Source organism: Tigriopus californicus, chromosome 7 (genome assembly GCF_007210705.1).
Source record: "Tigriopus californicus strain San Diego chromosome 7, Tcal_SD_v2.1, whole genome shotgun sequence".
NCBI classification, from domain to species: domain Eukaryota; kingdom Metazoa; phylum Arthropoda; class Copepoda; order Harpacticoida; family Harpacticidae; genus Tigriopus; species Tigriopus californicus.
This window is the reverse complement of record NC_081446.1, coordinates 10057066-10072621: the sequence shown is the minus strand read 5'-3', so window position 1 is coordinate 10072621 and position 15556 is coordinate 10057066. Positions and strand designations below refer to the sequence as shown.

General features: G+C 40.2%; 1 protein-coding gene across 1 annotated transcript in view; it reads left to right on the top strand.

The window, feature by feature from the left end:
• The first annotated feature begins 1356 nt into the window (after window positions 1-1356).
• Window positions 1357-15556, top strand: part of LOC131883907 (FMRFamide receptor-like) — a 32969-nt gene continuing 18769 nt past the window's right edge. The window contains exon 1 of the mRNA XM_059231514.1: window positions 1357-2632. Coding sequence (XP_059087497.1) covers window positions 2248-2632 — 385 coding nt within the window. The 5' untranslated portion in view covers window positions 1357-2247. The remainder of the gene's footprint in view (window positions 2633-15556) is intronic.

The window sequence follows — 15556 nt, the reverse complement described above, 5'->3', positions numbered from 1 at the left end:
TTCTATAGGCATGCAGAGTCAAGTAAGTCTGATATCAGAATTATTCCCTGTCTGTCAGTGTGAATTAACGTCCTAACGGTTCCTTGAAAAAGGTCGGGAAAAGAATGGAACACTGGATCTATCTCATTTTAGAAAGCTGTTCAAGCCACAATGTCACATTTCTTCTCAAGCAAAACCATGGAAAAACTTTAAATAGGGAATTTTACAATTTAACACCTCCCAACCAATGCTCGTTCTGATGACGCTTGTGGTTAAGTTAATTTCAGGAACCACCCATTCAAAAGTAGAAAGTCAATATTGACGTTGACACCTTAATAAAACATAAAGCAATTCGTCTACCTACAAGGTCGTCAGTCTTTTTATTCCAAACCCAACGTTTTTTGTTACTTTTTGTTCGTCAAGGTTTTTACAGGGCACTGGTTTCTTCATGTCGGATGATATTGGCATGGATTGACTTAACTCCATTTGATGTGGATTAATCACATCATTACGGGTAATTGATTTGCTATTGATTTTTTCGCACCGAGTAACAAAAACACTGCCCAAGTCCATCATGATATCGGTTGGGGCTTATTTAGCACCGTTCTGTTTAAACAACTTGCTGAAAATACGAGACTTGGATGGAATGATATCTTCTAACTTTTTGATTGGTAGAAAAAAGAGGGATTTTTGAATCAGGTATGCATTTGAACTGTCAACAGAATACCTTCTATCAAACTGATGAAAACCGTGGTGTACTTGGATATGAATGATATTGGATGAAGAATCAGGATCGTTTTACAGTTATGGATGTAACAAATCCATTTCTTCTCAAAGCTACGGCTCCACAGATAATATCCATGAAATTGGGAAATCGATGTCTTTACCCACAGAATGGGATTTAGGATGAAATGTATTGGCAAAGCGCTCAAATTCAACGAGAGATGGTTGAACTGCACTGTTTTCTTGTCATTTTTCCATGGAAGGGTAACCCTCGTTTATGAGCGGTGTATTCATTCGTTTTGATTGAAGTGTTCAAAGACGAGCAAAACACGACTCTCTCTGCCATCTCTAAAATTAACCCTCCATACCTTTTTGTTCGATTATTGATACGACAAGAACTATCCACTAATTAGGCTCGTCTTCTTCCAATCAAATGCGAATGAATTCATGGCTTTGAAGTTTGCTCATGGTTTCTCCCAAAGCTCCAAAAAGTGGCTTCTTTTCGTCTTTACTAATTCCATCCCAAAGGTACACATATTGAACCTCGAAAGTTCATGTAGCCGTAGTACGTAGTAGACTGCACCCTTACAGTTGCCCGAGGCAAACCAATTTTACTAATAATTTTCGGTACATCCTTGAAAGGCACATATCGGTCGTCGTTGCACCCTTCGATTGGGTTTACTTAAGACGAGATTTCCCTTGCTTCTCCGAAGGCAATTCCCAGTTTTGGAGCGCCTTAACAACGTCTCTTCTCAGTTTGTTCACGCTCATTTTTCGAGGAGGCCCTCTTTTCGCCAACCGAAAAAGGAGACGAATTGACGGAGAGGACGCGGGGAAAGGGAACACGGACCCGTTCCAAGACGAATCGCTCTGTCCGTTCCTTGGGAGAGGGAAGGCGGGGGGGGGCCTTGAAATTTCTTCCCTTTTCTATTCAGTTGGCAGTTGGTCCGGATCCTTTTTCTTGAAACAAGAAACACTGCTCTGGTTAGAAGGTCTAGTGCTTCGACAAAAAGGTTGGGGAGTTGGAAATTGGCCCATGAAATTACTTCGGCACGTCCCACCTGCCTCTGAGTGGAACAATTTCAACTGTTAAAGGGGAATCCTATCCACCCTTCGGCCAAACCAGAGAAGAGCATCTTTGAAATTGCCACTTTGAGTTGCTTCCTTTTAGCCTCCCAACCCCACACTCAAGGTTTGAAGAAGAAGAAGAAAAAAGCGAACGAACTCAACGAATGGCCATGATAGAGTGGATCTACTGTAACAAGAACTGAGAAATAAAGTTTTGAATGAATTAAGGTGTCCCAGTGAAACCCTGAAAGAGCTAAGTCTTCTTTTAGATGGGAACATTTTAATGAACTCTGGCCCAGGCTGTGATTGTCAATGGCGTTGGAATTAAAACCTCTTAGCATGTGGAAAGTTTGAACAGCGGTATTTGGTTTTCCCCTTCCATTATTCAAAAGGAACAAAGAGACAAAAGGACGGAGGAAGAAGTCTCTCAGAATCTCATCAGTCGGAGTGTGCAATCTTAGCTTATCCTTGGGAAGCATGAACCCAGAAGGAAGTTTCTCGGATGAAATCATGATGGACCCCGAGGACCCCATGAGTGATGTCCTCTATAGTCACGATTACAATATGAACTGGCTCCGGAATCTGACCGATGATCTGGCCATGGACGATATCTCTGTGATCTTATCGATGGTGGGTAACGGGTCTTCCTTGAACCAGACCCTGGCCGATATCGATAATCTGTTCACGCTCAGCAACGATTTGTTCTTTCGAGTGAGTCAAGATAACTCGAACATGTTCGAATTCATCACTGAAGGTGTGCTTCTTACTGCGGTCTCTATATTTGGATTGGTGGGCAATATCATTGCCATTGTGGTCCTTTCTCGCCCTTCTATGAAAGGGAGTTTCTCCACATTGCTTATAGGTAAGCCAAACAGCTGAGTCCATCCCTCGGTCTGTCAGTTGTGCCCAGGGTACTAAAATGATATTCAGTAACTTCTACCTATTCTCTATATGCTCTCAAAACTTAAGAATAGGCTTTTTTGATATCAGAAAATCAAGAGGAACAATTTTTGTTTGGTTAAAAAAGAGTTGTTTGCAGCTCAAAAATGTACCAAATATGACTTGAAACATGCTTAAATGCACATCAAACAAAAAGTGTAGAACATCAAAATCATTACAGGCGTTAGTTGCGCTTTCACTATGGATTTGATGAGCATCTATACAGCAAAATGATATTTGCTATTTCAGGCTGAATGTTCCGGTTTTTTCAGTTTTTTACTTGTGTGAAGTTTTCTCCATTAATATTTTATGGTTCATTTTGTCATCCTCATTTTGAACCTATACTTAATATTTATCGACAGTACCCTAACGATAATTCATTAACATAGTATTCAGTAAATTTTCGATCTCACTTACTCCTTTATTATTTTCGTTTCTTTAAATAATACTATGCTAGCTAAAATTTGTATATTAAGTCACTTGAAATACTTTAGAACTAAAGATTTTGGAAATGAAATTATGAATACCTCCTACAAATATCACATTATTGTTCGCTCAAAAAAATTGCGGCATTCCTTGAAACGGTTAGGTTTTCTTATTTGAAGTGTGACTAAAAACTTTTTGCAAATTTGATCAAAAGCGCTTCCTTAAAATGTCAACAAAATGTTAAAGATATTTTCAATGCATTGTAAGTGACGCAATATATCATTTTAAACCAATATGGCATCACCCAAGGTAACAGAAATAATCAACCTGAGTATCTGAAACCTAAAGAGTATTGAAGTGTTAATTGATTATGGCTAGCCTATTTGGCTGGCAATTTTGACCAAAAGAAAGTAGGCCATTCAACTTGTGACAGTTAAGTATGCTAATTTGAACTGAAAGTTCATGCATCAGATTTGATGATTTTGATACGGTATAATTTTGTCAGATGTGCCGCTATTTCATACTTTTTTGATCTTCTTTTTCCTAAAACAGAAAGTGTTGTTCTTGATTGCCTGATAAGAAAAATAACTTTTAAAATCGTCAGAGCAGTGTTGAAAGGTTACCTAACAGTTTTCTTAGCACCGTGTGCCTTGATCAGTCGAGATCAAAGCATCAAAGCAGTGCTTTTTTCCATTCAATGTCTCTAAGGTTGTCAATAAGGGGCTTAACCAGTTCAAATTTTGGATCTTTGGATCCCGAGAGACTTCGTTGAGGTACAAATCCGTAGCTCAGCTCAGTCTAATGAGAAATGTCGAGTCGGTTCGTTTCCCTTTTTGTTACGATTTTTATCGCGAATTAACATAGGAACTCTCCAACAATGTGTTTTGAATGCCAAAATTGAAGGATTCACAAAGCTGAGTTGGCAATTGGTAATAATTACTAGCCATTTATTAAAGGTCAGACCAACGTGGAGTATTCCATGTTGATTGATACAGATGGCTGAAATTTCGTTCTACTCAAAGCATGTGCTGAATGTTTCCAAAGATAAAAGACATAGGTGTATGAATTGCCTCATCGGAAAGATATACCTTTCCACATAGACTACCGAAGTATTTGCGGTAAAACCTCCAATCAAGACCATTAGAAAAGGAGGTTCCCACCATAAAAAGCACCGTGGGCTGTTGGGAACCAAGAACAGTCATTGTACTAAAATTGGAAAACTGACAACCCATCTTCTGCTCCTTTGCTATGCCTTAATATGGATGGGAAATTTCCATTGATGTTCTTCTCCCGTCTACTGAAGAATGCAACAGCTGGCTAAAAAAAGAGCAACTGTTTAATCTTTATTTGAATATCTAACAAAATGTTTCCTCGACTATCACAAAAAGTCAACTTCTTGATTCACGTACACGGTTCGAGTCTCATGAAAGGCGTTCAAAGAAAGCGCATTTCATTGTGCAAGGAACTCAAAAGGGAGAAATACCAAGTTGACAATCAAGAGACTTTTACGAGTGACGTCAATCTTTCTCCGAGGCGTTTAGCCGGCATTCGGAACCACTCACAGACGTCTGATGATTTGATTGCTGACAACCTGCAATGTAAGTAGTGCACGTGAAGGGAGCCTACAGTAAGTTGACCCAAGAGCACAGGCATATGATTACCGCGATAAAACTCAAGGACTTGTTGGAGCGGTTAAACTACAGGGGAGGCATCCCTGTAAGTAAATATTAAGCATGCCAAGTATTGTAAAGAGCAAATAGAAAACTATATTAAGCGACGAGTAACGCTCTTGTGGATACTGTGGACATGTGTAGTCGCTAATGACATGAGAATAGTCTTATGTGACAATATATTATTGCGTTTTGCTTCAATTGGAGATTAGCCCCCTTCATTTACATACCGTATATTAGAACCTATTTTAAATTGAAGCCTAATCGAACTGTTTACACGAAGTTTACATAGCTCCACTCAATATTATTCGAATATATTGATATGCTGGAATTTGAGCGGCCCAATGAGGTTATTGGTTGAGATGCAAATTATGTATATTTTTAAATACAACTTGTATGAAAAGCCACACAAGTTTTTGATAGGAGTGGAAAAGAGGAACAATATTGGTCCTGACTCTGTCAGACCATATTTGGAGTGGCTCTTGGACAAAATTTCAAGAATCCTGTTCACCAACCATGGGTAGTATTTTATGTAGATCGTGTAGATCATGATCGACGTTGTTTCCCATGTCCATGCTTTTGTTTTCAAACAAACTTCACTTTCGAATGAAAGAAGCAATCCCACTACATGGCTTTATGAACAATCTTCACAAAAATATGCTGTATAAACAAATACCACGCTCCTCGTTTTCATCTGTAACTAATGCCCTCTGCACAATTTAACACTCTGCCAATACTTGTTAACCTATTTATCCTAACCCAATTTGATCGGTTAATTTTGTGTGCAAAAAGACCAAACTCGAATATAGAAATGCCACTAACGTATTTTCTTGGCCAGTCTAATTTTCCTTGGGGATGTTGTTGATCGTTCATGCTACAAAATGGTCTTAAAGGGACACCAAAATTAGCCCTAGAACCTAAGCTCTTCAAAAGTACGAGCATTTGCCGAGCAGAAAATGTGATTTCATGAAAAAGACCCAAATTACGTTTAAGATTGCATAAAGAGGCCCAAAGTCTAGCATAGAAGTAGAGTTAAAAGAGTGTTTACGAGTTTTCAAAATGTGTCAATTGCCATAAAATAGTACTCTCAATATCTCCACAGTCATACCCGTAAAAGGTTTAGATCCAAAAATAATGGTTGGATTTGCATATATCATTGTCAAACAAATGCAAATGTTGGGAACCGCACACAACTGATACTAATGTTTTCGTTCATTTGTAAAAGGTTCTCCGGAATAACCAACAAGATTAAAAGTTACGTAAGAAGCGACGAGTCTTTAAAGGTCATTTCTTTTCAGCGAGAGGCACGAACCTCCGGCTGATCCAATTATGGGAGTAATGATGGGCCACCCAGTAACCCTATTGCTAATGAAGGACTCGAGAGCTTCAATACTTTCAGGCCTTGATTGGAAATTGGAAAGTCTGGCAAACCCAATGAATAACGTTTAGACCAGTCAAATTCTTTGTTGGTCAGCCACAACTACCTTGACCATTGAAATTGAGGCAATCCTTGGCCAGGAATCATCCTCCGAAGCATGAAAGAACCCAAATCCCAGGGTAAGGCCTGTTGCAAAAGCACCTCAATGAAGTAAATTGAGATTGCATTCCAGGGGTCTTCCTTTAAGAGGCTTCATATATGACGCTATGAGTGATTGAAGCATTTGCGTGCAATGCAGACTCTAGCCTCATCTCGTAGCTTCCTCAGACCAATAACTCCACACGTGGGTCAATTTCGTTAGTGGAAATGCTCCGTAATTTAGTTATCTAGTAATGAATGCCCTCACGATGTTCTATTTGTTATGAAATTTTCATTCATCCGTCATCGCCATCCGATTAGCATTAGATGTTTTTCGAAAGAGGATGTTCGAGTCCCGTGGGTAAAACCCCTATTTATACAGTAGGTAGGTCCTATCCCGTTGTCAAATTCGAACCAAGATGGAAGCAAGGTGAACTGTTTTTGCTTTATTAAATGTGAGATTCTACAGATTCGAGGATTGGCTTTTTTTGTTGAAATTGTATTGTTGGTGCTAGAAGTTAAAGCAAAATGACACATTTCGTTCGAATCCTGCCCTGCAGAATTGATGCCGTTTCGCATCAAATGAGATACGCACATCCAATGCATAAAAATGGAAATTCTCAGGACATCATGATTAAAAGGCACCTCGTGGTCCAGTGCATTTTAGGGAAAAGGAAACGTTAACACCTGGATGAATACAGATGAATACACAAAACCGTCAAGATAACCAGACAAGAGAGATGGAACTCAAAAGCAATATTCTGACGGTGATCTAATGCATAGATGAAGTACGACACTCCACATTTGATTCGGTTGCAACCCGAAACCATTCTATTCATGTTTCTGATCGAAGACAGGATTCATGTTTCTTCCTAGCAGATGACTGAAGAGCATCTTTTCTAATAGTAGAATACGATCGAACACAAAAGAGAGGAGAAATTTAGTGATACTACTGTCACCTTTCCACATCGCATTCGTGACAAGTTCTTGGTGTATTGCTTGCCAAGCTTTGAGGATATGCTTAAAGGGCATTTATTTGCCTGAATATTACCCGAATGCTGTCCTCCCCAATCTTCCAATAGGTAAATATTTGCCTATCCCACCTCCTGCGGACCTTTTAAAGTACACTTCTTGGCCTAGGCAGTGGTTCTACCTAGTTTTGGCACACTAAGACATGAATGGGCGATACACCATTGTACCGGCAGAGTGTGAGAAATTGTGAAGAAGAATGGCACCAAGTTTAACATTCCAGGATATACTGTAAATTAGGGCAGCGACAGATTACTCTTATTAGCCCTTGTATCCGGCGGTAGAGTGGATTTTCCTGTTACATAAACCAATCAGGGTTAAACCTCCAATCAACTCACAATGTAATTTGCCTTAGGAAAGACCGCAGCCTCGCTCTGGCGTTTGTCCGCAGGCGACTTCGTGATTTTCCAGTTATTGGTAAACTTTCCAAACCAGAGTTGTGTCCGTTCGGTTTATCAATTTTCAGTTTGAGGATGATTATCGCCCATTTGGTTACTGCCCTTGATGCTCAAGAACCTTTGCAGTGAGAAACCCGCTTGAAAGACGAGAGTATAGCGATCTTGCGTGCTTTAGCGTTTGCAACTTGAGCGTGACTCGTGACTCACGGAAGTTTCTCATGTACCTTTTTTGTGTTGCAGATTTTCATGTCTAAGGATATGTTGTGTGTAAGCTAAATAAAACCTTGGGATCACTTTACCATAACTTGGGTCAGATGCGACTAAGACTACCGAAGTAACGCCCAACCAGACCAATATTAGGCCACGGTCTTTATTTACAAACTTTTCATAATTTCCGAAGAATAATTTTCAGCATTATTTGCTGACAGGCTATGCATTTGTCGGCTTTCATTATTGTTTATTGTATACTAGGACTTCCTTCAGAGAGGTCGGTAAGGATAATCGAATCCAACGACCAACCTACACTACCTCCCTTCTAATGAGAAATAGTTGTACGTATTAAATGGTCTCTACCCAATCAACCTTGGTCCAGCCTTTTGTCAAACGTCGATTCATTCCTGGCGACGTGCCATAAACCTTCCGTTTACTCCTTTTTTATATATATCCACCTTCTTCCAATCTTATTTGTTAAGGTTACGAGGATGGGAACTGATTCAGAAAGCAATCTTTGACTAAAATTCCTGATCAACCCTTTATTTAAGGGCTAGGCACATCTCCTAACTCTAATTCGTTGGACGATCAAATAATACATGAAAATAAATTTAAGTCAAATGAATAAGCTTTTCGTCTTGAACTGCTGAGAAATTGATTTCCAGTAGCGTTAAGGAAGTCCGCAAAACAAAAACAGGAATATCCTTAATGAATAAAACAATGAGTTGAGGCACTTTGATGCAAGTCAGTTGATCCAACCCCACCAAGAATTACCACAGTTGAGCTGTTTCATTGCGATCGATAATAAGTAACTCACTGCACAGAAAAAAAACATCCAAAAGATAATTTGAATGTGTCTTGAGTATCATATAATTGTCTAGTTAACAGCTATGTTGTTTCAGTCCCGATCAATGCGAAGTATTAAGCTGGTTTTCCAGCGACAGTTGCTGGAGCCGTTATTTATCAATGTTTATTTAGGGTCTCATTTAATCAATCCTCGATGGAATAGCCATGGACCCTTCAGAGTCTAAGGAAGGAGACCTGGTAATCCCATAAAAGCCTCTTTGTCGTTAGAGGAGGATTTCATTACTCCATCCACCCACCCAAAGTCCTGCCCTTTACCAAGAAGAGCGGAGGATTTTGTTGTTAAATTGTATTGTTTGTATTGGCTATCCCTAACCCATAATCGCCTTGGGGAATCATTCAGAAATCCTCAAGTGCCCCTTGAGTATTTTGCCATATCCAAAATGAAGACTGGAATTAAGCCATTTTCGGATAAAAATCCTTATTAATCCTGGTCGCTAGTAAGTCCATTGTCGATCCATTGTCAATTGGTGGCTATGGAGACGGTTGCTTGATTAAGAGGCGTGGTCTTGGTTCATATTTGTGAAACAAGTTCATTTTTCGCGAGCTTGCTTAAGACCAAGGCAGGAAGGCTGCTCCAAAGGCCACAAACAGAGCTGAGTTGCAATTTTCCTCTCTTTATTTTCACTGGTCCAGTGTTCCCACCAAAAATGGGCTCACAAACTCAAAAACAACTCTGTCGACTTTGCTTGCAAACCAAGCAATTAATCAAAGACATTGGGAAATCACATTTGTGGGTTTCAAACATACAGGAGAGAAATGGCTCGTTCCCCAAGAAAACACGTGGGCCGTCGATTTGCATTTCTTTGCTAGACCTTGGTCCTTCTTTTCATTACAAAACGTGAGTGAGAAAATGGGATCTATCAGGTTGATTTTTATTGGAACAAAACCATTGTGGATGTTTGCCCACCACAAATATTGGGTTTCTACTGAAGGAAACCCAAATAGACCAAGCTTATATTGTGAAGGTCGCAATTTGAGCAAAGTAGAAAGGTCTCTCTCCCTTAAGAGCCTCTTTCCAACAACATAATCAAGTCACCTACCTCATTGGAGATCTTTTAGCTACGATGGAAGGAATTAGTTTATTCGTTTACGTCATGTGGAAGTACGTACAATTTGCTACCAGAATACAAATGAGTCGGTCTCGCCAGGTCTTCCCTCGTCCACCCTCGGAATATTTCACAAACAAATCAAGATTCCCGAAGCCTATGATTTGTTACGACTACCTATCCTGCCTGAAGCTCAAGTAACGTGGAGGATGAATTCATTGCCTTGAATATGAATTCATCGTAAAGTGGCCTTCTTTCTCATGAAAGTTCCTTGTATTCTTGCTTGAATGTACTTCTCGCTTCGTTCGTTGCAGCTCACCGATGTCGACAGGGTAAGATGCTCAATGTTTTCAGGCCGCTATCAATATTTCATCGTGGACTGAGTTCTTTTTCTTTGTGGATTCTGCAGATTTGCGGACGGGTCTTGTTTCGGCATTGTATTGGATTTTGTACTTCCCAAATGATGATGCGAGTGTTTGCGTAGCCGGTTAGTGGTTCCATGTTGCGCAAAGAACATTTGAACCAATGCAATGTCTTCCCGTACATGAAATAGAGAACTGCCAATGTAAAGATTTTTTTATTGACGGCACATGAACAGAGACTAAAGGGGCGGCGTCCAACATTACCTGGCAAAATGGACTTATTTGCACTGAAGTGTGCTTCAATCAAATCATCAAGGCTATTTCAGAGCCAACCAAACAATCCCTAGCCAGGATCAACCGTGTTCAATTCAATCAAAAAGCAGGATCATGCCCCTAAAACAATTGCCACGGCCAACGATTTAAAGAACTCCTAAAACACAAATTAGGATTGAAGTTCATGCAGTGTAGCCAAGGAATGCTTAAACTAGAATATTTTTTCCTTGTTACAACGTTAGACCAACCAAATTAACATCTCTAAAAAAGAACAAAGGTTTTTTAAGGCTTAAATACTGAGTTAGACATGAGACTCCTCAATAGAAGTTGGAGTGGAGAAAAAAAAGAAACATTGCATTTCTTGGGCTAGCATTCCTTTCAAAATACACTGCCTAACTGACCTCTTTCGATTTGACCTCTGATCTTCTGTAACTTGGATGTTACAAGGTAAAAAAGTGCCGCTGTTACTATATTATCGGTATTTTTCTTCACCTTGAAGAAATGATTTTTTTAGTGATTTTGAACGGCTTTCCGGATTTAAGTTGCGCTTCTGCGCCACTCTAATTCATTTTCCTGGACTTTTCTGACCAAAGCTTGTCTTTATGTACTTTAGTTAACTCATTGACCAAAGCTCGCTCAAAACCCTGTTTTTTTCATGTCTTTCTTTAATTGTTGCAGGTTTCTGATTTTTATGTTTTAATCATGTCTTTACATTTCATAATGAACGCTTTGAAATGAATAAGACGTTATAAAATAGCCTCTTGGTGTGTAGATACTATAAGTCTTGCCGGTTGCAGGTTTAGACTCAATTTGTTGAAATTGGAAACACGATGCATTTTTTCACATTACATGAAGTAATATTATTGTCATTCTTCTTGTGCCATTTGATTTCTTTATCTTAACTTGCCTAATTTCCAACTTGAGATAAAACACTTGTTAAATGAGCGGGAATCTCATATCAAGCCTAAAAGGAAGCTCTACACTCATAGAACAGGAACTAGATTGACCAAAAAGATATTGCAAACACCATGAGTAAAGTATTGATCATTAGCACCCATCCATTAATTGACCCTTCAATAAGATATCAATCAATCCAACTGCATTCCTACCATCGATCCATTTGAGAGCTGCCTCTGTTCCAGATTTGCTCAGATTCTAAACTTTTCTTAATTACTCATCGAAATATATGAAAGCTGTTCACTAACGAACACTCCCTTGACTCGAATAACGAAACCTCTAAGCAAGAAAACACGAAGAAAATAAGTCAGGTATGTGGCACACACATGGTGCTTTGTTTGTATAGATGCTGAATCGGCATTTTCTCCCTAAAGACAAAGAGAGCCCAAAGAGGGCCCAAAGAAAAATGAAAGGGAATTGGCTATTCAAAGAGAATCCCCACCACTCAAGTAGGTTCCTACATTTGGGAATTGGGTTTGCGGGCTCAGGGAGCACATTCGAGAGCACCCTCCATGGGCAATTTGTTTAAATGTGAAATCAGGTCCAACTTAGAATGTCTGGACTCTCATTAGTCCAAGTGGTTTACAGAACGAGCCAAAATGGTTCTTTCTCCTTCTTCTACGTTTTCAAAGGGTCCAACGTTATCACTTCCTGATTTACAAAGCCGATCAAAGCATTTATCTTGGAGAAGATACCCCATCCTCGGATAGGCTGAGAGGGTCCAGAGGTCCCAATCTAATGACCATGAGTAATACATTCTTTGGTATTACATTGGGAGGCCATCTCGGGGATATTACGTCTATCTTAATAGCAGATACCAGAAGTAGAAGCTGGATGGAAGTGGAAAGCGCTTGAATCTGTATCTGGAAATAAGAGTTATGGTTCTGATGGTCGGGCACATGGCTGGAACATGGACTTTTGGACAGTAGCCAATGAATGAAAAATAAGGCCGAACTTTAGCACGTTTTTAGTTTCAGCAAAGACTTAAAGGGCCACGATGGCTCACGAGATCCATCTCATTCACTAAATGATCCCACGGACCATGTTCCAACATCCGGGACAGGGTGAAGTGCCCCATATCCCAAGCTCTCTCTCCCAACGCACGCTTGACGATTCAGCATTAAGGGAAACGAATATGGGTCATTAAATTCCGTTAAAAATGGAATGTTTTTTGTCTCATCCGGCTTTTGATTCGTTGTGCGTACAAAGCCGCTAAGTCCAAATTGTAAAGCTCGGAAATAGATTTTGAAAGCTGGGAAATTCTCAACGTAGATATTGTCACGTTTTTAATAAGCTTAAGGCGGGATTTGAAAGATGAAATTGGCTTGATTTTTCATTTGTGGTGGTGATCTTCAACATTGCTGATCCTTTAATGTGTCTCATGGGGGGTATGACTTGAGGATACGAAGGGCCAGGATTTTCCCCAGATCCGTGTCAAAATCCAACAACCCAATGAAGAGGACTTTTGTTTTCGTTCGGATTTTCAAGCCCCCCCAAGTCCCAAATACAAATACCCTGACAATAAGGCATGAGTGACAAAGGGGAGGAATATTTTGTCATGTTATTCACGATCACCTGAATCCAGATAAGCATACATCAAAGCGATATTAAATTCTGATTGATATGCTCTAGTAAAAAGATGCATTTCATTTCCACTGGCCAAGATCGTTTTCGCTACATACGTACATCTGACACAATCCATTTCTTTCTCGATCCCTAAGGGTTTCCCCAATTTTTTCGTGGTCCTTTGATATGATTTCCCGCCTATGATTAAGAATGGCAGCCATGATAAAGTACACAACAGCAGCCCTCGGTCAGGCCTGTTATGTCCAGGAAATGTCCAATGAATTATCATCAATCATGAGATCACACTCTCGACATAACACGAGCGCTCTTTTAGAGGTGTATGTAGTCAGTGTAGCTTCATCCAACAGTGTTTATCCATTCTGCCCGCATTCACACACTTCCATTTGTTTTCCTATTGTTTGGACCCTCGGCAGGAGTACAGTACAATATATGGGCACAGTCAGTGAAGGGTAGTGCTGTATATTTGGCTGAGGCATGACTATTAGGCCACGAAAGGTCAGCATGCTCTTGTTATCGCGATATTCCGTCCCCTCCTCCTCCTCCTCCTCTGCTCTTCTATCACACGTTCTCTGAAAGTTGTACATTCTCTGGTAAAGCTATACCCATTAGACTGCATAATAATGCAAGAGAACCTTGGGGAAAAAGCGGTGAATTCAGGCAGTCAGGCAGTCAGTCAGACAGTACGAAAATCATCTTTGAGAGCCTTTTTTCCTGCAAAAGCCAAACAGGGTCGCGATGGATCCGGGAAAGTTCAGGAAATAACGTGGTCAATGCAAACTAATCTACGTCTCCAGACGTATCAAGCATTCCTAACTCTCAAGAGGATTTCTTGTGTGCCCAATCTATTACCCTTCCTTTCTCTTTGGACCATTCTTGGAACTAGTGGAAAGGGTCTTGGAGGGAAAATGCAACTGTTACAATACGGACATTGTAAGGAAAATAATGAATGGATGAATCATCAACACTTCTCATCAAGCTACTCTTGAATGAAATTAATTGACCCTCACACTTTTTGACTTTTTTAGCTTCCAATTTCTTCCAGAGTAAAGAGGAACAAATGTTCAGTACAGAGACGAGTTCCTACATTGGTCAGTGCGAAACGGCTCTGATTGTACAAAGCGTGGAACTTTCTTGTAAACTTCTTCTTCGCAATACATTGTGCAGATACGAATGAACTTTAAGGTTTGGAAGTAAAAATTGCTGTGGAAACATTTATTTGCCAAACCCAATGTGACCGGTCACGACCACACATTGTGAATTTTTTTTTGTTTTGGCTAGCAATCTTGAACTTTGTTCAATTGGAACAGCGTCTATAGGCGCCCCTCCAATTCAGCTCCCTTAAAAGCATAATGAATGAGGTGGCTGGCTTTGGAGGTTGTAAAGATTTTGCCATCATTTCCAAGACGGGAAACTTGAAAGGTTCTGGGATGTCAACATTGCCTCTCCAAAATGCTTGCTTTGAACCTTGTTCAAGATAACTTTTCGGGAAACGTGCCGAAAAAGCTCAACAAGTGAGTTGGGCTTTAATCCATGGAAGCGAACTTCAGAGACAGAATATGTCGGCGATGCGCGAAAATCCCTTTCAAACCTTGCAAAACAAAGCAAAAAAAAGTTCTTCTCGGCCTTCCCTTGAAGTGACTGGCTTTTTCTGAGGAAGTAAGCCCAAACGGAGTACTAAATGACCTTTAAAGACATGGACGCAATCAACTTTGGCCAAACATACTAAGATGGAAGTTCCCAGAAGTGAGAGGGCCAAAATTAGATTATGAAGCGCCTTGCTTTCCAAAGTTGTCTGGCCTATCCGAAGAATAGCATGGTCGAGATACTTTGATGTTCACAAGCATGCAGGTTTCAAAGTACTCCTACTACTTCTGCTACCACTACCATTACCTCTAATACTGCCACTATCCCGGCTACATTGACGCAACTTCCTTTCGTAGTGGGAAAGACAGCTTTACAATTAAGTTCCCAAATCCCTTGGACCAACGAACCAACCAACCAACGGACGGACGACCTTTTCTGTACCCGTTCGAAGACCATAAAGGCCTGGAAGGTCTAGATTATCCATGGTTCTGCGACACTTGAAGAGCTCGTAAGCACGTCTTTCTTCGCGCACGAAGGACGGGAAAGACCTGTCTCCAATTTTTCCTCAAGACCTGGAAATTTATGACAAATTTTAGGACAGAGGAGGATTGTAAAACTCTTCATTTTTTTCTCGAAACCAAGGTCCAGATCAGATTAAAGTGGTGGGACACAAAGGCTGACTTAATCTTGGAACATGTCGAAATTTTTATCAACATTGCAAATCTATTTTTAGATCCCAACACCGGACGAGTAATGTTGGTTCAGGCGAGATGTAGGGACGAAATTTCAGTTGGATTTCAAAGTTCAGTTTGTATTCTTAAGGGAGTGCTACAGAAACAAGCAGATCGGTTCTGTTCCCAAGCGGTCCATTATAGAGTCCCAATCCCAATTCCATCGCGTCACATTCCCTTGAAAAGGAACG